The sequence below is a fragment of the Rhipicephalus sanguineus genome, chromosome 1 (genome assembly GCF_013339695.2).
Source record: "Rhipicephalus sanguineus isolate Rsan-2018 chromosome 1, BIME_Rsan_1.4, whole genome shotgun sequence".
Classification (NCBI taxonomy): Eukaryota; Metazoa; Arthropoda; class Arachnida; order Ixodida; family Ixodidae; genus Rhipicephalus; species Rhipicephalus sanguineus.
The window spans coordinates 111,921,754-111,944,689 of record NC_051176.1 but is presented as its reverse complement, the minus strand read 5'-3'; the positions used below and the strand labels follow the sequence as shown (position 1 = coordinate 111,944,689).

The following is a 22,936-nucleotide window of genomic DNA, read 5'->3' as shown; positions in this document are numbered from 1 at the left end:
ACAGTACTCATTGTTATATTCTCTCTCTTCTTTTTTAGTGAAGTTATGGTCTTTATCTTGTGACCATTCAGTGACATCTCTGGAAGCAAAGGCAAATGTTTGCTGTGTGAAGTTCAACCCAGAGTCAAGATATCACTTAGCACTTGGCTCTGCCGGTAGGTCCATTTCACTGCCTATTTTTGAGGACTGTTCCCTGATATAACTCCCATACCAAGAAGAAGCAAATAATTTTTTTAAATGTGAAGATATCGATAAGGAACCAAATTCTTTATTTAAAGTCTGGCTGAGCATTTTACTCACGAATTGCTGTTGAGCAAATGACCAGAGGCTCGACTCTGGAGTGTGGCAATTATAAACCAATAGGAGCAAAATGCAAAAACATGTGCTCAGTGCATTTTGCAAGAATAATTCATATTTCAGTCCCAAGATCATCTAGTTTGAATTGAACTGTAGTCCATCACCACAGTGACTCTCTTATAGCCTGGAAAAACCCCACAACTTATTGTTAATTACACAGAAATTAACTTCATTATTTTGATCTGAAATATGAATTAAGTGTTTATCACAAGGAGAAGTACAAGCATCGGGCAGCTCCTTATAGGGATGTTATTGGTGGAACAAAGGTGTGTAAATACTAATGTGCAGTTTAGTAACTGCACGCAACTTATTCAATGCAAGATATATCTCAGAACATCATCTTGGAATGCAGTCAGATTGGCATTGGGTTGTCCAAATTGATAAGGCGACTCCTTCAGTAAGGAACAATCACATTTCCTTAGTATGTCTTTAGGATTTTTAAAAATGAAGACCTAAACTGTTCCATACTGCTTTTCTTTTTTTTTCTTATAAAATGTGGGTGGGTGGAGGTGGGGGAACTGGAATCAAATGAAAGTGCTCTTGCATAATTGGGCATTATAAATGATAATTGAAATGATGTTTGTTTTCAGTGACCATTAAGTGTGCAAACAATGTGTTTGCGGTCTGTTGCTCCTTTGCTCTTTGACTGTTCTTGATCATGAAGGGTGTAGTCATTTTAGTGGCACCTATATCAAGCACAAGTTATCTGGAAACTGCTTTGGTGAAATGGAAACCACTCCATTAAAGTTTACTATGACTATTTACCTAACTGTATACTTTTCTGTCTGTTTCAACATTAAACATCTGTGTTTTTCACGCAAATCTTAGTACACTGAACAGTGCCAGTATTCTCTTTTAATATGGAATATGTATGAATGGACTATATTTGTTTGATTACACATATGTTCATGTAAGCACTTGTGTGGGAATATGTGTTCCATGCAGTAGCAAACACATGTTTCACTTAAGTAAGTTAGATGAAATGCCAGTGGGCTTTTGGTGTGCTCATCGCACCATGATTTAAATGTCACAATATTAATGCGGGGTGAGGTGTTACAAGCTTCTTGTGCAAGGTGTATGTCCTGTGCAACTTGCTAGTTTTTTCCACTTGTGCAGTACAGGCTTATGTGCTTGTGTTGGAATGGCACTGACCCCTGGTTTCGTTTTGTTCTTTGTGCTTTCCCTTAGAGGAGGATGGATGCTCTAGGCTTGGTATCTATGCCCAATACTGTTACTTGCTGCTTGCACTTCTACTAGCATGCTGAGCTGGTGAACTTGGTGGCACTGCTGATAGAGAGTTGTAACTTTTTTTGCATGGGCATCTGTTTTACAGTGCAGCACTGTGATGCATGCTTTCTTTTTCTTTTTGTGTGTGTGATATTATTTTCTGTAGTTGCCAGTGTCTTTAGTTCTGAGACGTGCAAATTGTTTTGTGACTTCACTGTTCTTTCAGTGTTTTGTTGTCATTTTCCATAGTGTAGTGCACTTTACCTTTGTGTTGTCATCTTCTTTTTCTGTATGTTTATTGAGGACATTGGTTGAGAGCATGATGCATTTAGGTGTCTTGTAACATAAAGAAGTTGCCCATAGGTTTATTAATAATCAAGTGATAATTGAATATTGGTGTTTTGTATTCTGTGACCATGGTCTCATTCTCCTGATAGGTAAAGTGTAGAATGGGAGGTACTGTCCAGTTTTGGGAATTCGTAATGTTGCGTTTTATGCTGCTGTAGCATTGTTAGCACCTGCTCGGCAGTAGAGCCTCCATAAGGTTATTGAAAAACATAGTTCTGGAAGCATGATAACCCTTTGTGGGTTTGCCTATATTTTTGACACAATCATATAAAAACTGGTTGTGGTATATTCATATAAGCTGCAAAGAAATAGTATAAAACAAATTTAATCAAAATCAAGCCAGTAGTTCACTGAAAAAAAGTGGGACATGTCCCACTGACTCATGAAAGTGTTTTCAAAAAGTGGGAAAACACTGTTCCACTGCCTCATGAAGGCACCATCTCGAGATTGCATAACGGGTATTTGGGATGAAACGGCCAAAAGCAAGTGGCACAGAGTATCGCTTCTCAAGGTGTGCCGAGGAAAGCTGTGGGGATCTCATTCCAGCAGTAGAACACCACCTGCACCTGCGCCTCTTGTGAGCAGTCATAGCGCTGTGGTCCGTTCCTGTTAAGCTTACGTCACCGCATGCACCAACCATTTTTTTGTCCATTTGCCTGTCCTTGCTTTGGCTGTCGAAATTGTCGAGTACAGCTGTTGTCCCCAAATGTGCGCCTACTTTTTCAAGAGGTATATGATATCAAGAAAAATATATCCAAGCACCAATATCCGCAATTACACTGAGGAATGAGCATGGCAATATCGCAGGGGATTGTTTCGATGCATTTATCGGTCAAGTTATTCCACAAATTTACAAAAACACGTCATGACTGAAAGCTAAAATCACCTCTCTGAAAAACCAGAAAAAGAGGAAATTATTCGGTATTTTGATTGGTAGGTTCTTTTTATCTGAAGAAGAAAATTCAGAATTCATCACACCTAAGTGATGACAAAAACAGTGACAGTGGAATAGTTATGAAATTTCACAGAAGTTCAGGGCAAAATGGAAGCTTGAAGAGATGAAAAATCCTTGAACAGGGGGTGTCGCTGCAGCCAACGTTTCGACAAGTGGTCTTGTCTTCTTCAAGGCAGCAACTGCCTACCTTAGCATGTGTATGTGTATGCTTCGTATACTCTTCCCCAACCAAAACAGAAGAGAAGGAGAGGGCAAGTGCAAAAATGGGGGTGGAAGTGGGGTAGAAAGAAGGGCTGGCGTCCAGACTTGGGTGAGTGAAAGGAAAGAGGAAGTCCCGAAGGTCGCGGGATCGAATACCGGCCGCAGCGGCCGCATTTTGATGGAAGCGAAATGCAAAAGGCCCGTGCACTTAGATTTAGGTGCACGTTAAAGAACACTAGATGGTCAAAAGTTTCCTGAGCCCTCCGCTACAGCGACCTTCATAATCATATTGTGGTTTTGGAACATAAATTCCCAACAATTATAATAAAACTGAAGTATGAAACCATCTTCAGTATCAATTACTGGCTGATTTTGGCTCAAATAGCTAGTACATAATACCGTATTCGTTCGATTCACTCTCTAGATTTATTGTACTTCAATCAACAAACATTGCAGCCTCTTTTGTTACTACCTGGGCTGATCCCAAAGACTGCAACGCAGGATACTCACCTACTGGAAAACGCTCTCTTGAAGCATAGAAGATGTCTCATTAGAAGCAGTTACTCTATGTTGCTTTGACCAATGAAGTAAAAAAGCACTTTGCTGGTTAATTTTCAAGGTTCTATTGCTGATCATTTCTGTCTGTGGTAGTGTGTCTGTGTGGGCCTATGCTTAAATGTACTCTGGAATGCATCACATGTTCTCCTATATGGATTGCAGCTTACACAGTTTTTATTTTGCTTTTCTTTTGAATAAAAAGATCACTGCGTCCACTACTATGACTTGAGAAGTGTGAAGCAGCCACTAGGTGTTTTCAAGGGCCACAAGAAGGCTGTTTCTTATGTCAAGTTCCTCAACACAACAGAGCTGGTGTCTGCGTAAGTTGTTTGAAAGCACACTTATGCAAGTTCTTTTATCTGTAATTCCCATACACAAGGTTGAAAAGGTGTCCATTGCAAACTAGTGGCACATAACCATTTTGACATATCGGCTTATCCTGGTTATGGCGCTGCTACACGTTAGGCAAAAATAAGGGCCTCTAAATTTGGGAACCCAACAACAACAACAAAAGAGAGAAAGATACATTTGGTGGATAATTGGAATAACACCCAGTAGCCCTCTCTCCTTTTGTGGTATGGTGAGTTCAGCAGCAGTATCAACCCCTCAAGTGCTTTATTTATTTTACTGAAAGTGACCTTTCTTGGAGCTGAACACGCCTTCTCTTTGTTTTACACTGTGCTTACCAAGGCCATAGCAGAAAGAAAGAGAAATACAACGCAGCTTTCTTAGCAAGTGTGCATTGCTACTTGCCCTGTAAATGAAACAGTGGAGCCCGAAATGTTCCCCGACTTCATACTTCTTGCGATGCATCTGAAATTGTTGGAGCTTTTGATTTTTTTTTTCCATCACAAATAAGTTGCAGCCGCTTGCGGATGACCTACGATTGTAACATTTACTGCATCTGTCACTAATCAAGCCTGTCATTTAGTCCTGCAAGATGACCCACTGTAATGGCTTAGCGGCTGTGGTATCCTGCTGAACACAGTCATGGGTTCAATTTCCAGCCACTGCAGCCATATTCCAATGTGGGTGGCATGCAACGACACGAATGCTTTATGCTTTGGGTGTGCATTAAAGAAAAGTAGCTGTCTTAAATTTATCTGCTACCCTAATGTACATAAACTTCGACATTGAAAGGGGATAAGGTTAGGCACATCACAGAACAAAAGTTACCTCTTACAACAATGATGAATTAATCTGTTACCTTTACGTTACTTTCTTTGCTCACAACTTTTGTTAGCTTTTCACAAGAACAGCAAATAGAATGAGCTTCTTTGCAGCATTTCACGTGTTGTAATTCTTTATTGCCATTAGCTTTTTAGTGTTTGACCGTTTGACCATTATCTGTCTTCATTCTCTTATGAAAGAATTAGCAATGACATTGAAAAGTCTTTCAGTATATGCATTGGAAGAAATGGCAGTGTTCTCATTCATGAAATCCATGCACAGTAGATCATGGTTGCGCTGTGCCACAGAAAAAACAGAATGCAATTATGACAATACAGACTCTATGGCCTGCCATCATGATGATGGAACAAGTGTACCAAACATCTGGGCTTACCTTTTGAAACATGTGCATCTGTAAGGCTCGTGCATAACACAACTGCAAGCATTCTTGAATGATTATTGTCAGATTTAAAGCGCTAAAAGCTGCATTACAGTTCACATTTCTTTGATAAAATAACCTGTTAAATGTAAGGGGTTACTGGAAAAAACTAAATCAATAGCGCTGGGTTGCCGACACAGTAATTGCTGAATTGCTAGATTTTGAGAAATGTAATTATACTCAAAACTCATTATAACAAAGTTGCATCTGACACGAAAATAAGTTCGTTATATCCTAAAATTCGCTATAAATGTGTATTTGTAACTATATATGACAAGACTATTTGTCATTTACTTCGTTATAACCGATAATTCGTTATATCTGTGTTCGTTATATCGAGGTTTGAGTGTAAGTGCATGTGCTCACAAATCTAGTTGTAGCTACTGCTGCTGGAAAATAACCACTGGTCATTGAAATTTTGTGCTTTTTTTTTGCATGAACAATAGCTTAATTTGTTTAGCAGCAGATGCGTAGAATTATAAGCAAAACAGCTGTATTGGTATGTCATGTTGCAGTTCAATCATAAGAGTGTACTTTGGTTTCAGATGTGCATAGACTGTCATTTGGAGTGAGGATCTGTGACGTAGCAACAATATTTTAGTCTTTTAGGTTATAGCAACTCCAGTTTTATGGAAGGAACAGTAAAACATATGTTCCATGGCTGGTAACACAGGTGTTTATAAAGGTAATGCTCATATACAGAATGCAATGCATGCGTGCATGCATTGAAAGTGGGAGCTAGCAAAAGCAGGTGTACCAAGTACAATCAAACCATATCAGACAGTAAAGATTAGTCCTTTTGCTTATGTCACCAAAGCGCCACTCTCAGTGCTGCCTTGGTTGCACCTGAGGCCAAGCTACTAGTTATGGCCTACTGCAATTCATCTAGTGTGAGGTTGTAGGGTTTTAATGGGGTAGTCTCACAGTAAAACTAAATTAAAAGGCATCATCATTTACAAGGCAATTTCCAAAGGGGTTTCATTCTAATCTGTATGCAGTTTTAACACCGAGGAAAAAAAAGTTTTACTTTGGTGTATAAGTCATATTTATACTAATTATCATTCTTTTGGTATACTGAGATGTGGCATTTTTCAAACCTGTACAACCTTTTTTTTTTTTCTCCTCCACAGCTCCACTGACAGCCAACTGAAGCTGTGGAATATCAGCAACCCCCACTGCCTGCGTTCATTCAAGGGTCACCTCAATGAGAAGAACTTCGTTGGCCTTGCAACTGATGGGGATTATGTGGCATGTGGTAAGGTCAATGCTTGTCTTATTTTTTTGTGTGAATACTATGAGTGAATACGATTGCACCTGAAATACCTGTATGTATATGTGCCCCAGCTGCAGGGTAATGTATGTGTCCATGAACACACACATACACCAGCTTATAGGTTCTTTCTGTACGGCTTATTTTTGGTATATACATGTACTTGAGGGCATAGAGTTAATATACTGACTCTAGAGGAAAAGCTGGGCCGCGAGACCTATAACCACAAGAACGCTGACATCTTGGAACGTTGTCATTCTTGCCATCACATATCAATCCTAAAAAAGCACCTGCACAATTAAAAACTTGCGGATATTGTTTTGTGTTTATTTTGAATACTTCTACGAAAGAATACGACGGCTATTTATGAAATTTACTGCGCGCAGAAAGGAGCGTTTGCAGGCGGGTTAACTAGATGGCACCACCATATCAACACTCGCGAGTACGCGAGTGTGTGCTTGCGGCCGATTGCGCCGGTTTGCGCGTCGTGTCAAAGCCCCTGAAACTTCGTTCGCGATGTGTATCTCGTAGTTGTCATAGTGTCCCGTTGTGTGCGTCTTCTGTCGCCGCATACCACTCGACTTGATGTGACAGCCTTTTTTTTCTTTCGAGCTGGAAACTTCAGTGCATCAGTGCAAACCAGGACGGACGGCAAAGATGCGATGAGACAAGCCCTGAATGTACGAACTAGTCGCAACTGACTTTTTTTATACTTTTTAACGGCGATAAAGCTTCGTGGGCCGTGTAACTTTAGTTTCGATTGAAGCTTTCGGGAGATGTCTCACTCACATTCGCCGCTGCATGCTGCAATCGACATTGTTCTGCTTTACGGCTCTCTGCGCTGAAGTACGGCAGCAATGAGCTGAAAAAGAACGTGGATACAGGTGTCTCGCCATTGCAAGTCGAATCAGCGCGCGACCACGGCCTACGGACTTTGCTTCGAGCTGCGAATCTGTCGAGTGACCTTTGTGCCAGCGAACGAAGAAACTTTGGCAGGGAGTGCCTAGTAAAAACCATGCACAAACAGGTGGAAATTTTAACTGTTATCAACCGGACCAGCTGCACAGACAACCGTACACTAACACACGGCTTCACGCATCAAAACACAGCTAATGTTCTCCGAACAGCGCGTAGCTGGCTTAGGTTGGTAGATTAAAACTGATTACCACCGTCAAATATAGCGAGCGTCTCAGGGTCTGGCAACGCTGGCAACGATCGTTTTGTTCCATCATGGCGGAACCCATGAGGTTATAGGTTCCAATGCATGGGCCCTATGGGGAGCTTTTTCTCTAGAGTCAGTATATTAACTCTATGCTTGAGGGGGTACGTTTTTCCAAAAATTTTCAACTACGTGTGTATTCGGAATCCTGGCCGTCCATTCAATACTATACCTCGACTCATTCCATCGTCCGGGTTCATTTATAAACTATAAAAGCACAATTACGATTTTTCAGCTCACGTTCCCCTCAACTGTACAGCTGACGTCACCTTAAGTCAGCCAATGAAAAGTCTCTGTTGTCGACAGGGCGGCGCAGCCATGTTTGCTGAGCCATAGTTGGCCGAGGTTTGTAGCATCATACCGTTTTGATTGTGATGCCGGCAGCTTGTGAAAGCGAACATTGTTTCCACTTTGATAAAACACGCTGCAAACCACAACCTAACGCAACGAGAAAGAAAAAACTGGGACGCTGCACCGCGCGAGCGAAGGCAAGAATACACACGTGACGGAGCCCGGATGTACTTAAAAGCAGAAGCAAGCAGGTTAAGTGCTGTACTTGCACAGTATACAACTCAGAGCGCAAAAGTTGCTGTGGTATTTGTTTCTTTTCTAGGTTCCTATAAATCTATTATTTTAGAGCAAAAGAAAGCTAACGCTGTGTTTATAACTTCCCTCATCATGACGCCACACGTTAGTGCCTATGGTGGCCGGTAGTGCCACATAGTTATTTAGGAGCCCAAGAAAACTGCAATTTCAAACGGGCATCATTAATTATAAACTGAATATTGCGCTGAAATATTTCGGAATCTGCATGTCTAATCCTTGTTGAAGCAGGGAAAATTACAACCGGGCAGCTTCATTTTCTTTTCACGACCCCTTTAATTTGCTTTATAGACTTACACCAGTGTGAATACAAAAGAGGGCTGCTTGACCACTGACCATCTTTTCAGACTAGAGCTCAAAATACAAGATGCCTGCGCAAGCAGTACTGTCTCGCAGTGTTCTTTGACTTAGAGAAAGCGTATGATACGACGTGGGGATATGGAATTTTAAGAGACCTTGCTAACTTGGGGATTCGTGGAAGAATGCTGAACTGCTTATGTGATTTCCTATCGAGTAGAACATTTCAAGTGCGTCTGGGCACAGTACTGTCACGAAGATTTGTCCAAGAAAATGGTGTACCACAAGGTTGCATACTCAGCACAACTCTCTTCATAGTGAAAATGAATTCCATTAGCAAGATTATCCCTTTCACAGTCATGCGCTCTGTCTACGTTGATGATCTTCAGATTGCATGTCGTGCCACGAACCTGTCAACCTGTGAAAGGCAACTCCAAATTGCAATCAACAAACTGACGCAATGGGCTGACCAAAATGGTTTTCGTTTCTCCACACAAAAAACTGTTGCGGTTTTGTTAATGCAAGAAAGGGGACTGTACCCTGACCCAGTTGTCTAATTAAACAATGTCGCAGTGCCGATAGAACAAGAATATAAATTTCTAGGAATTACTTGCAACCAAAAACTCAATTTTCTGACACACATTAACGCACTTAAAACTAAGGCAAACAGAGCACTCAACCTTCTCAAAGCGTTGTCCCATATGCATAAGCACTGGGGTTACGATCGACTATGTTTTCTGTGTATCTATCGGTCTGTTGTGCGCAGCATTTTACATTATGGTTGCATTGTTTACGGCTCATCACGAGATTCATACATTGTGAGAGAGTGCCTCATTGTGTTTCTATTTTTTCAACTGAAGTTTATGTCTTGTATGAACAGTTCAGAATAGTAGCATCGCTGGCAAACACAAGAAGGCGATCATATATACACCGACTCATTAAGTGCATTGAAAACTCCACATATTAAATCCGAGTGTGAGCCATTAGCTGACGACATTTTAAACATGGTGTTCTTAAATAGCAAGGTAGTTTCTATCCGTTCCTACTTGGTCCCAAGCTTTGTTGGGATACCTGGAAACGAAAAAGCAGATGAATGCGCCTCTGCGGCAGCACACAAAAGACTTACAAAAATAAACATTTCCCTGAAAGACAGCCAGAGAACAATTCGTCTAGCATTGTTAGCAAAATGGCAGCAACAGTGAGACACGTGCACAAATAAGCTCCATCTAGTAAAGCCCGTGCTTGGCGAATGGAAGACCTGTCGTCACCAAGAGCGGTTTATCGAAGTTATATCATACTGACTACGCATTGGTCACACGCACTTGACACACAACTTTTTACTCAGAAATGAACAACCAAAATGTGGAAAATGCCAAGAATCATTAACACTTATACAAATCCTAATCGCAGATACAAAAATATTTCAGCGAGACATACCAACAACACGTATCTTTACACCTTGCTCTACTTCTTGGAGATGAACCTCTGGTACCTTCCTTGCTGTGTTGAACTTTCTAAAAGAGTGTGGCTTTTTAAATAAGCTTTAAACGACATCATTTCACTATTCATCACCTAACACCTTGTGCCTAGCGCAGCATAGCCTCAGCTGCTTTGCTGAGGCTAAAAACAAATTAACTAACAAAGCTTTGCTGGTTCACCAAACTGCACACACAGCTGGAAGGCCACCTGTATGGAAGCCTGTTGTCCGAGTTAAATAGTTTTTAAAACCTGTGCATAATTGTGAGCATGCCAAGCAAAGTTCATTTCTCTAGCCCTTTTTTATCTGCATGTACTTCATACTTCAAAAGTATGCTGTTATTAGGGGTGTGCGAATATCAAATTTTTCGAATACGAGTCGAATACGAATATCCACCTTCGAATATCGAATCAAATATCGAATATCAAAGGAAAAATGCCTCCACAGTAACAATATTTTATTTAACATGTAGCTCTCTGAAAAAAAAACAACAAGACATTAACAGCCTGACTGGCAATCACAACATACATTGCTATCTCCAGAACACAATGTCCAGGCTAGCACAATGTACATCACAACACAAGCAAATATTACGGCACAATGAAAATAATGACTAGATATTATCATGAAGAAATATGAGGTGCTCCACATGATCAAGCAGCAGGCGCTCCCTTCTAACAGAGACAACCCCCCCACCCCCCGCCACTGAAAAGGCACGCTCGCTTGGAACAGAAGTGGCTGGTATAGGGAGGTACATGGGCAAAGCTTTGCCAGACTGGGGTATCTGAAGGTGCCTACAGACCGCCACCAGTCACATGGGTCACTGCCTTTCTTCAGAAGTGGTCCCGCATAGTGAACGAGTGGCAGTGCGGCACGTTACGGCCGCATAATATTGAAAATGTACGGTTACATGATCGCCAACAGCGCTGCACGTCGGAGATGCACCAGCAATAAATCATACGTATTGGGGCACTCGTCGCAGGCAGGTATCGTGCCTCCGCGTACTTACGATGTTTATCGCTCCTCTTGGCAACGTTTTTAGCTATACGAACGCAGCAGAAATGTGGAAGGCGAGTTATCTTATGCATGATAATCAAATCGCATATTCGAATTTTTCGAATATTCGAAGTTATCGAATATTCGAAACTTTTCGAATACACGATTTTCGAATCGAATACGAATATTTCGAATGTAATATTCGACGAATATTCGAAACTTTCGAATATTCGCACACCCCTAGCTGTTATGCATTTTGTCATGAGCTACAACTGCATTCGCCACCACATTCTTTTGTGGTATCTAGCGAATTGCATCTTGGCGACAGCGTTTTCTTTTTTCTTCTTTTCCTACTGTTTCACAATGTGAGTCAAAGAGATATTAGTGCATACACTAGCCAGGTGCGATGGGGAATCAGCATTATACCATGACCATTCTTGCTGCCCAGTGGATTTTATTTGTTAGAGAACACGAGATGTTTCACTGTGCCATCTTGCTTTGCTTTTGTGCACTTTTTTTTAAATCTGTCTATTTTGAAAAATTTCTTAGGCATGACACAGGTTGAAAGCGCAAAAGACCAAGACAGAGAAGAGTCTTGACACACACATGGGCAGTTGAGGCAGCTCCATTTTTTCATGTAGATTACCTATAGTATTGCATATTTCTTGCACAGCACACGACATTGGTCCATTAGCGAACTGCCAGGAGTCCACATTTTTTTCTTTTTCATATTTTAATACTGGCATTAAAACAAATGTTGCTGCTGCAAGCCAGGTATCAGTGGAGCAAATTGAGACTAGCAGCAGTTTCAAAATGTTCATACCCAAATTTGCTACAGATGTATTGTTGTCTTACTTAATGCACCCGAAATGCTTCGTGTGAAAATATTCAGTTGGAACGCCAATGTATTTCATGTAATGTTTTTGGGGTGGATGTTCAATGCTACAAGTAGTCCCAGGGCTGCTAAATGAATTTGACATCTTGACTGTCTTGCTTCTATTTTGCAGTGAAGTCTTATGGCACGACATAACCGCAAGATGTTCCTTAGTGGGATATTTTTAGCTAGCTACTTAGTCATTGCAATTTTTTATGTAAATGATATTTTAAAGATCTCTTGAGACTGAAAAGTAAGAGCAGTATGTTGAAGCACTGGATAATATGCTTATTTGCCATATGAACTCCATCCAGAGAAATAGGATGTACAGTCAACGGCCGATTTTTCGGACTCCCTAGAGACCGCGAAATCGTCCGAAAAATCGGGCAGTCCGAAAAATCGAATTCATGCTTTTTTATTTAGCTGAAGCGGTCAAATCGCCCCAGCCACGTCCGAAATAGCTTTAATGCCTCCCAGTACAATGATCAGGCATTTTGGTGCGCGCCCAGGCTCTCGCAAATACATTCGGTACCTGCCGCCACTTTTGCATCTCGTGATGAGCGCCGCTGATAACAGCAAGCGCGGAATAGATTACGGCTATGTGATTACGGCTATGTGAATAGATTACCGCTGTGTGCGCATGTAAACGATGCGCACACACATCGCCGAATCGCCGCCGATACGCAGCATTTGCTGCCGTGTCAAGCCGATCGTTTTTAGTTGTGTGCAGCACATCGCCAACTAAGCTGACGCCGTCACTTTACTGTTGCTGTATCGTACGCACGCATTTATAGTTCCTGACCGCACACGGGCGCGGTAATGGCGAGCTGGTTTCGTCCGCGAAGACAACGCGTCTGTGCGGCGCACGACGCAGCAGGAATGGCGGCGCGGCGCATTTGGGTTCTCGCCTATTAAATGCGTGCAGTACGCATGCAACTGCGCTAGGCCACGTGCACTACGGAGCAGTTAACTGAAGATGCTTATCGTTAGGGTTGTCAGCTATTAAGCCGTACTGGCGCGTTTGCCAGCTGCCGCCATCACGCCTCCGTGCATTTTCGCTGCTTATCCGTAACATCACCGCACGTCGCCGCGATAGCGGCCCCTTTGAATTTCTGGTCTGCTTCACTCCATAACGCTTCGGCATTGCGGCAAAGCTGACTTTCGGACTCTGGTACTGTCTCTAACAGATCGACTCGCGAAAGCGCTGGTTCGAACCTACGAGATAATAGACGCGGCAGAGGTGGGGGCTTTAAATAATGCCTTTCGGACCTGCAATTTGGGCAGAAAGTCCGAAAAATCGGACGCGGAATAGCTTCAGCGTCCGAAATTTCGGACGTTCTAATACATTGAAGTCTATGGGGCTGGTGACGGTGCCGCGAAAGCGTCCGAATTTTCGAGCATGTCCGGAAAATCGGGCGTCCGGAAAATCGGCAGTTCACTGTATAATAGAATGCAACAACAACCAATTACACCTGAAGTTTTGATATAGCCAATGCCAAATACATATAACTTTGCTGCTGACGGCGGGTTGTAATGAGCAGGAAGTACCTCATGAGGTGAAGTACTAATGTGGGAGCTCCTTACTGTTATACAGTCGAACCCGGGTATATCGAACTCGCCAAAAAACTGTTTATTAGTTCGATATATGGCATAATTCGATATAGGCCCGCTATAGGATTTGATGACACAAAGGCACATACCAATAAGAAAAGTACTTTATTAATATGGTGGCTTACTTGCGTGCCCTACTTTGGAACAAAATAGTCCTGGATTTTCTTCTGTTTCAACGACATGGCTGCGTGCGACAGCACGCACGCCTCCACGTTGTCCAACAAGTCGGAGCAGCTGAGGCCGCAACCTTCCATATTCACGCAATAGCGCCGGACCAACGCAAGTGCACTAATCACTTCGGAGGATGTCGGCAACGGGCCATCGTCAATTTCCTTATTGCTGTCGCTTTGGCTCGTGGTCGGCACGACGTCTGCAACGTAGTCCTCATCTTGTAGCTGGCCCATGATGGCGACATCATCGTCCACACTGACGAACTCGTCGATTGTCGATCCGTCGATAGCACCCGGGAACTCTGCCAACTCGCTCCAAACTTCGGCGGAAACACCTGCGGTGCCTCGTACACAGCAGTGCACACACGTCGTACACGTCCTCGTAAACAACAGTGTGCACACGTCGGGCGCCACGGGCACCTGGCCTTTTGTCCGACTTGGCCCTGATGTCTGCCTTGTTCTTCAGGATAGTACTCAAGGTGCTCCTTGGAATCTTGTACGCAGCGGCGACGTCGGACTTCTTCTCACCGCGCTCGACTCGATTTATGATTTCAAGTTTCATGGCGAACGGCAAATTCTGCCTCTTTGCACAAGCCATGACGACAGCGCGCCCAGAAAGTTCACAGAGCACCAACAGCCAACGCCACCAGCACGGACCACGCTGAATGAGGACTCTAGGAAAAGAGGCAGCAGCAGGCACGCAAGCATAAAGAAAGAAAAAATGGCACCCACTTGTACTGCCTCCGCGCCTCGGAGAAAGCACGACAGCCTCTGATTGGCTGTAAGCGCTGCGAGCAGGCCAGGATCATTTTGTGCAGAGGGGTGTTCGGTCGTGCACAGCCGGGTCTAAACCACTTTTTCTAGGGTGGCGCCGGCAGTTTTCCCCGCCACCGCGAGGGAAAGCCAACTTGCTGGGGCACTTTTGAGGCACATGGAGTTTGATATATCGGTTGTCGTTGCTATTTTCATTCGATGTAACAGTAACTTTTGCTATATATTCTCAATGTAAATTTACTGTGCTTACAAATTGTTCGATATACGGGATAATTTGATATAAACGGGTTCGATATAGTCGGGCTCGACTGTACTAGTGTCAAAAAAAAAAAAAAAAAAAACTAATCCTGTGACCAGTTTTTGTAATGACATCGAGGGGTAGGTATATGAAGCAGATGTATACAGAGTGTACCAGACTTTTAAATCAATTCTTAACAACAGTGTAATTGAGAAAAAGCTGTTTTTTTTTTTTTTTTGTGACTCATTTTTCACACCCAGTAAACCCAGTTTCACACCCATTTTTCACACATCGTAAATCTGTGCATTGATCAGTTAGTCTCTACAGGCTTTGTTAAGTACTTTCTTTTTCCTTTTTTTTTACTCTGCATTTAATGAGACGTGCTGACGTCGGAGTCGGAAAATTTGAAGATGCACTAGTGCAGTTCTCAATTTGTCTTGCTTTTCACGCAGGAAGTGAAAACAATGCTCTGTACATTTACTACAAGGGGCTGTCCAAGCAAGTGCTGACATTCAGGTTTGACGTGGTACGGAATATTTTGGTGAGTGAAAAACCCACCTTCAGGCCCTTCAGGTGGGAAAGCTTGGCATATTCGGCTTATTTGTTTTTTTGTGTGTGATTTAAGGAAAAGGACAAGAAAGAGGAAGACAGCAACGAGTTTGTCAGTGCAGTGTGCTGGAGAATGGTAAGTTGCAGTTTTCACGATCAACTCTGCTATGCTGCAATGTTTGTTTGTTTCTTTATAGGGCTCCAGTGTAGTAGTAGCAGCTAACAGTCAAGGAACTATCAAGGTATGAAGGCTGGTTTTCCTCTCACTCATACTTCAGCTCTTTATAAAATGTCTTGCTTCTGTTCTTGCAGGTGCTAGAGTTGGTGTGAAAGCTAAACTCGTGGGTGTCTTGTTCGAATTCACTCGTCACCTCATGCAGTTACAAGACTATACTCGTTGCACTTAAACGAGCTGTGTAGCAACTTTTATATATTTATGTACATACTTTTTACATTTTGTTTGCTATATGAGTGTTGTTTTTCATGTGTTGGCAAAATAAATGCAGTGAACATGTTGTGAAAACATGCTGTAAAAGCTATGCGATTGATTTCTTGAATGACTTGTAACAATTGTGTGAGAGAATTGACCATGTGGGTGTTCTGCATTTATAACCTAGTGGGGGTGATTGCTGGTGTCAAGAAGCAAATCTGCTTGTTTATTTATTGACTGGTTTATAGGTAATGATAGTAAATGAATCAGAACATGCTCTAAGAATGATGCAGGTGAGCTAATTTTCATCTCAAAATAAACTTCCTGTTTGCATGCTTACATTACAAGTACTACCTTGGAAGCTTCTTGGTGAGCCTCTGTGGGGGCTTCAGCCGGTACTGCATCTGCGCACTTATGTTAGTATTGTCTTACACAATGTGATTGGAGATTAAGCCCATATAAAGAAGAAAGACCTTCCACATGAGCACATAATACGAGTTCTCACCCATTTAAGAAAGAGTAGGAGCCTGTACTACGGTGCATGTCATAATTGTATCGTTTTGGTACACAAAACCCCAAAATTAATTTTTTAAAAAGTTTATTATTGCAGTATTTTATTATCACTGCTGTTTTATTGTAATGTATTTCAGCACAGTATACCACCTAAGCAAAGACTTTTAACGCACATACCCACACACAGTTCCTCAAAATAAGCCTGGTCTGGGCCTGACTATCAAGGCGCAGCCCTGGATTCCTAGCCATAAGCTCAGACTGGGCTTGGACTTAGAATGGCAGGCCCAGGTACAAAAAATTGGGCAAGTGAGGTTCTAGCACACATTTTTTTTTCCCAATTTATTTACCCCAAAGGGCCAGTATGGGCATTACATAGGGGCATCGTCATGCATTACACACAATATTTTTACAGACAAAGGAACAACAATCGACATGTAACAGCTGCCACAGATCCACATATTGCAACGCAAAGGTGAAAAATGCTTTTGCAAATTATAAAAACTACACATAAAATTACAAATACCTTTTGAACTATCTGCACAAAAGTATGACCGCATATATTTTTGTTTTTATTTTATTTAAAAGTACCTTACAAGCCCATGTGGAGCATTGAGTAAGGGGAGCATCACTGAACAAAATAAAACAAAAGAACCTGATACATGAGTGCGAAAAGAGTAAACAAAAAAGGTTTATTTAAAAGGGGCTTTGATCTGTTTAATGTGCTGTGCAGGCAGAACTTCTGTGCTCTGAAAAGAAATTAATTTTTTTTAATGCATTAGAAGATGCAGTATTGTAAGCATGATATTTATCAACAGCTTTCTGGTGGCTGCATTAAGATATGGCAGGTTAATGTGAAGGTAGCAAGATGCTTGTGACAAAATTTGTAACAGTTGATTTTTTTTTTGTCTGCCTGAACTAAATAATGAGACTATTCTAGCCTAGAGGTTAGGCTAGAGGCAAGATGTCATGCGTTCATGCTGCTTAGAAGGGCCGCCAAGGCCTAGGCTGGGTCAGTGGTTCTCAAAACCTTTAAACCATGCGATGATCTGCCCATCATCCCACCGAGCTTGGTAATGCAAGACCTTTGAAACTTAGCATCATGACAGAAGGATCGAATTGTTCTCCCTGATATATGAGCCCAGAGTGGTATTGCTCCTGCCACCTCATGGAGCTAACACCTTACTTCCCCGTCCTCAAAGTGTGTATCAAATGTACTTGATCTTCCGAATCCAAACGGTGGGGCTGTTTCCCTTACAGAAACCAGAGTGAAATAATGGCAAAGGTAGTGCCAACAATAAACTGTTCCTGCACCAGTGCAATTAATTAGTGCTCTTTTATTTTCATTGGGAAATGCAGTGTGTGTGCACGTGGTATGATATTGGCAATATTGATTGATCACCATCATTAGATATCTCCGTTCCATTTTGTTGGGCTTTGCTGCAGCTATTGGCATAAGCAGCTTACCTTGAGTAAGGCACATGGTTACTGTCGCTAAATGCATGTAGTGATCGTCGCGCTACATCCCATATTTTATTTTTGTTCCGTTTGACCATTGACAAAAATTTGGCCCAGGCAAGCATGTCTTAAAATTTGTGCTGATTATAAGGGAAAACCTAGTATTGGTTTTCCCTTAAAAACAGCACTTTAACACTTGTCAACTTGTTTGAGGTTTTGACACTTAGTATCTTTGACACTTGGCAAATTGTTTGAGGTTTTGTGCTCTACAAAGACGTGCAAGAATGGTGGCATCTGTGCGTGTTTTGGATGCCGAAGCAGCAATACTATAGCAGATAAAAGATGTCATTTTGGGCGTTATAAAACAGCTCTTGGGGAGATGGCAGTGTCGCTGTGAAAGCCTGCTGCAGTCAAGGTAAATGAGTTCTAAGACACAGGAACTCGTGAAGTCTGCATATTTTTTGTAGGATGAGCCACCGGCATAAACTAAAATGCAAACAAGAAGTAACTGATGAGAATGCACGTTTCGCGTAACTACATGAAAGTGTGATACATAGTCGCTCTGTAGTTGGTTTCTAAGTGTGGACTAGACCAAAGTGTATGTCTTGGGGTATGAATAAAGTTAGTGTTACAAATCAAGGTGACCTGGCTGGAGGCAAAGTAATGCATTAGAGTAGTTTCAGAGTTGTTCAAAAAAAAAAAAAAAACATAGTCCAAACAAAAAAAAGTAGAGCGGATTTTAAGAAGGTCCAATGGGGGCCCTCCTCTGCTGGATGACTGGCCAGTTCTCTGTAGTGCTAAAAAGTGAGGCGTGCAGCTGGTACTTTGAGCACAGTTACAAGCTCTCTACTGCATTCAATGATATCTGGTTCAACTGTCTATGACCACATTGCGAGCACATAGGTAGTTATATTTACCATGTTAAAAAATTGGGGCCTTTCTTATCAAACTCTTAGCAGGCGCCATTGGAAAATTTTTGTTATCCTCTGAATATTGTAAAGCAGAAAGGTGTTCAATGATGGATATATGAGGAAATAAATGTGTCAAGGTGGCACAGTGTGTTGAGCTACTGTTCGTGCAGTAGATGCTAGGAGCAGCTTTTGCAAGCAGCACTCCTTTCCAGTCTTTTTCTCATGTCATAGCGGAGGACTTTTTGTTCCTTTTCTCTCCTTTGCTTATTGGATTGCGCACTTCTGGTGGCGGTTTTATGATGCTGCATTTTGCAAAAACACTAGAGTTGCTTGCGTTGCTGATGTCTTATACCGATGTCACACGGTTACTTTTGATCACAATCGGAGCTGATCGGGATTGCAGTTCTTGATCGTGACCAGCAACGGTTGGTGCTACATGGTGCAAACTAATCAGGGTTGAGTTTGGTGCAGACATCAGCTGATTTGAAATTGTAATATTTATTAAATTACGGCACAATGAAGTTCAGTGTTTGCACATAAATAATAATGAAACTAAAACCAAAAATAAAAATATTTTGGAAGCTCTGAACAAAAAATTGCTCTCAGCATTGCCCGCCCTGCTTATTTAGCTTCATGTTGGAAAAAAAAAAAGGCCCTAGTTGTACTAGCTTTAAATATAATGGTGTAGCAAACAAAGAAATCAGCCTTAACCTGCAGTGTTCTGAAAAAAATATGGTTAAAAACTTGCGTATTGTAGATATCAACAAAAGTAATAATCAGTGAGGAGAGAAACTTTGCAGATTAGTGCAAAAATAAAATTGGAAAATGTCGTCACGATAAAGGCTTTTTCACGATTTTCAGCTTTGTAAGACCCGTGTCCCCTCTTGAACAGTCATTACTTTTGCAATACTTTACGTAACCTTTCTCACCTGTACCATGTAGCATGATCTTTTATTTTCCACATAAATTGTGTATTCATCACTGAGCTGCTTTGGTAGTGTTGAGACTGGTAGAATTGCGAATTAAAAAATTTGAATATGCTTAGGCTATAAACCCAGTTTGTTGGAACCCTTGTTGGGATCATCATCGTTTAGTTTTAGTTGACCATGCTAGGAAATCAGGTTAATGCTCTTGAGAGGTCTTTATTGTGGGGAACCCATAAGTCGTAAGAGTAGCCCATCACAATAATGGCCTGCTTTATAATTAAGAGGCAGGTTGTAGTAAATCACCTAAAGGGTGGTTTAGTCAAGCTATTAGTGGCTGCAAGCAATTGTAATCTATTTGGTATTCTGGAAGTCAAAACTTGTAGCCTACATCATGAGAAATGAATGTAACGTATGCAAGTGGCTGCAACTACAGCTCCAAACATTTCGTGCTGGAGGCGGTCATGCTAAAAAAATTAAGGTGTTTGTATCCCTCATCCACTTTTCCTGATATGCAGGCGCTATGCCTAGTCTTTGCCACATTTTTTCCCAGTAAACCGTTATTTTTCTTCTACTACCCACATACCAGGGCAAGGCAGCATTTCTGGCAATTAAGACAATGCAGCTCTGAGGAAGTATTCTTCCAGGGGTGTTCGAACAGCAGAAACTTTGAATCCTAATGAATATTAGAGAAAAATGACCTCTTAATACGGAATAGGATACTCAATATTCTTAATTTCAATAGAAAGCAGAATATGCAGGTTGTGTAAATTTTTTACGGCAACAAAAGGTTCATTTATATCGTTGCCAGTGGCGGCACCAGGATTTTTTTTTACTGGGGAGGGGGGGGTGCACCCACGACAAGAGTTCCTTTGGAAGGGCAGGAAGGCAGAGAACTTATGTATTGTGTTTTGATCATGTTCCCTCTTGAGGGAGGGAGGGAGGGGGGGGGTCAAAGGGGGGCAGGTAAGAATGTGAGGGGGGTGCCCCCCTTGGGCGGGCCGCCCCTGATCATTGTTACATCTAACACCACTGAATGAAATGTAACCTCCCATGCACTGGATAAGCCTGACTAGGCCTGTTGTGAATAAAATGTTTTCTCCCTCTCTCATGTCAACAGAGGAGCACGTAAATCAGAAAAAATAGGACAACATGATCATATCAGGTGCTCCACAACTCTGACGGTAATGTAGCACAGCAATGGCATATCACCAGGTTCAGTACAATGCCCACGGATTGAAATGTGACACCAAAACTTTTAGTACAACAGCTGGTATGCGCAATTGTTCGTAATAACCAAGTCAGGTGGCTACGAATCTGGTCGCTAAAGGTAATGTTGGCTCTCATGTAAGTGTACGAGACAATATTACGCCAATGTGACAGGAAGTGGAGATGGTGGAAACAAAAGCGCGTGCACTGCTTAGCCGTAAATTGTCGCGTTTCAATCCACGAGTATTGTACATAATAATGTAGTGCTTGGAGGAGCTCGGCATGATACCACGGCTCTGTACGTCGTTTCAAAGGTATCCTACATGGCGATAGTGGCCAAATAGAGAAATGTGCAGGATCCCTACGGTGAGGCATGCTTATCTGATAAATGGAAACTTTGTGGATGTGATCTGCTCCAGGTGTCCACTCCAGAACTGTTTAGTCATCTGCAACAGAATCACTTGGAAGAGACGAATAGATTATTTTTTTCCCTAGTGAAATGCAACCTTTAGTCATCCCTTACGATATTTGAACTACGACCTACTGGAATTTCGGCCGTGATCTGAGCAATGCAAATATTAGACAACTTCAAACAGTGAATTTTTACATAAAATTGTGATTTGTATTCAACATTGAGTATTTGCAATTCCCTACAATTTTTTACGTGTATTCCTGTACACCGAAGTCGGTTACTGCAGAGAGATCATTAAAAAAATATCACACCGTTGTGTTATACCGGTGTCGCACGGTCATTTTTTATCTCGATCGGGCCTGATCCGAATCATATTTCTTCATTGTAGTTGGCTTCTTTACGTGCAGAAGGGAGCCAATCACTGTTGAGAAATTTGATCCCGATAGGGCTTAATCGCGATCATCTGTGCAGCGTGTGAGTGTAACACCGGTACTAATAATGCGGATGGATTATTCAACTATCGGACTACATCGAACATGTTGGTTTCTGCATGATGAGAACAGTACAACGTAAAATACAAGTCCAGCTGCAAGTAGCCCCATTTTCCCGCCACGGTAACGGTCGTTGACGCAGTGAGCAACAGTTGCGACTTTTAATTCACGCGGTTACGTTTCAATCACTTCTCCCGTATGCATGCACAACAGAGATGACGCGAATGCACGATCGCGTTCTCCCACTGCTTCCTGCTGGACGCCCGACTTTCACAAGGTAACTAAAATGTGAAAAGAACACATATCGCAAGAAATCAATGTCTCTTGCTTTGGTGCTTGGAGTAACCGGTATATACCACCACAGCGGCAGCTCCAAGTTAAACTGCCGTCCGCATTCACTGTCATATCGGACAAGTGAACCTCTTCGCTGATCGGTGGGCTCAATGTGGCACTGCGGTGTCGCACAGTCGCGTCGTACTCTCTGCGCTTTTGTTCGTCGCACAATGTCTTCCAAGCCGTGTTCAAGAGCACAAATTCCTCTGAATCCCCGCTGTTCCTTTTGTCAGGATGGAGTTGCAACACTTTCTTCCGATAAGACTTTTTGATCTCCTCTACAGGAGCATCGCGAGGCACTTCCAGCACGTCGTAGTAGTCGCACATGGCGAATTCTGCGACCACTGTGGTGAAATGCTTCAACTTCTTGCGATGAATCATCAGAAACCGATAATAGCACACACAAACGAGTGGCACTTGATCATATTGTCCGAAACCGCGGGAAACATCACAATGAGGAAACCAGAGAAACACGTGCACGTGCGTCACAGGTCCGCAGCTGCTGCCCATTCATTCGCATTGGGGAAAGTTGAGAGTAAAGTAACAAACTATGAGTATCGCAAGTGACGCCATGTCATTAAACATAAGTTAAACGAAAAAGTAACAACGTCGTAACGTTGCCGTCTCTGAACTCTGTGAAACATGTGAAGCCTCACTCGTTCAGTGGGAACTGCTGAGCGAACGTTTTCAGTTTTGGTTTTGGTTCTCTAGTTTTGGTTTCCACTCCAACCATCGTTATGCTGAGCTAGCTGAGCCGAAAACCGCGAAAGCTACGTTTGCTAAGCGCAAGCGCGCTAACTTTTCGCTGTTGCGTCTTTATTTAGCAACTATTCTTGAATTCTGGGCTATGGTCATTAAGGAAGTGGGTGTACTTCCGTATTGAACATACCGTTCAATGTTTACTATCATCATCATTAGCGAAAAAT

The 22,936-nt window shown here is 42.2% G+C and overlaps 1 protein-coding gene across 3 annotated transcripts in view; it reads left to right on the top strand.

The window, feature by feature from the left end:
• The window catches only part of LOC119396215 (E3 ubiquitin-protein ligase COP1), a 49,772-nt gene extending 33,661 nt beyond the window's left edge, over positions 1-16,111 (top strand). For 2 of the 3 annotated variants that reach the window (XM_037663339.2, XM_037663319.2), the window contains exons 15-21: positions 39-155; positions 3,849-3,966; positions 6,386-6,510; positions 15,237-15,325; positions 15,410-15,469; positions 15,531-15,575; positions 15,646-16,111. In XM_037663339.2, the coding sequence (XP_037519267.1) occupies positions 39-155; positions 3,849-3,966; positions 6,386-6,510; positions 15,237-15,325; positions 15,410-15,469; positions 15,531-15,575; positions 15,646-15,663 (572 nt within the window). In that variant the 3' untranslated portion in view covers positions 15,664-16,111. The remainder of the gene's footprint in view (positions 1-38; positions 156-3,848; positions 3,967-6,385; positions 6,511-15,236; positions 15,326-15,409; positions 15,470-15,530; positions 15,576-15,645) is intronic. The other variant, XM_037663329.2, reaches the window with a different exon arrangement.
• Positions 16,112-22,936: the final 6,825 nt, after the last annotated feature.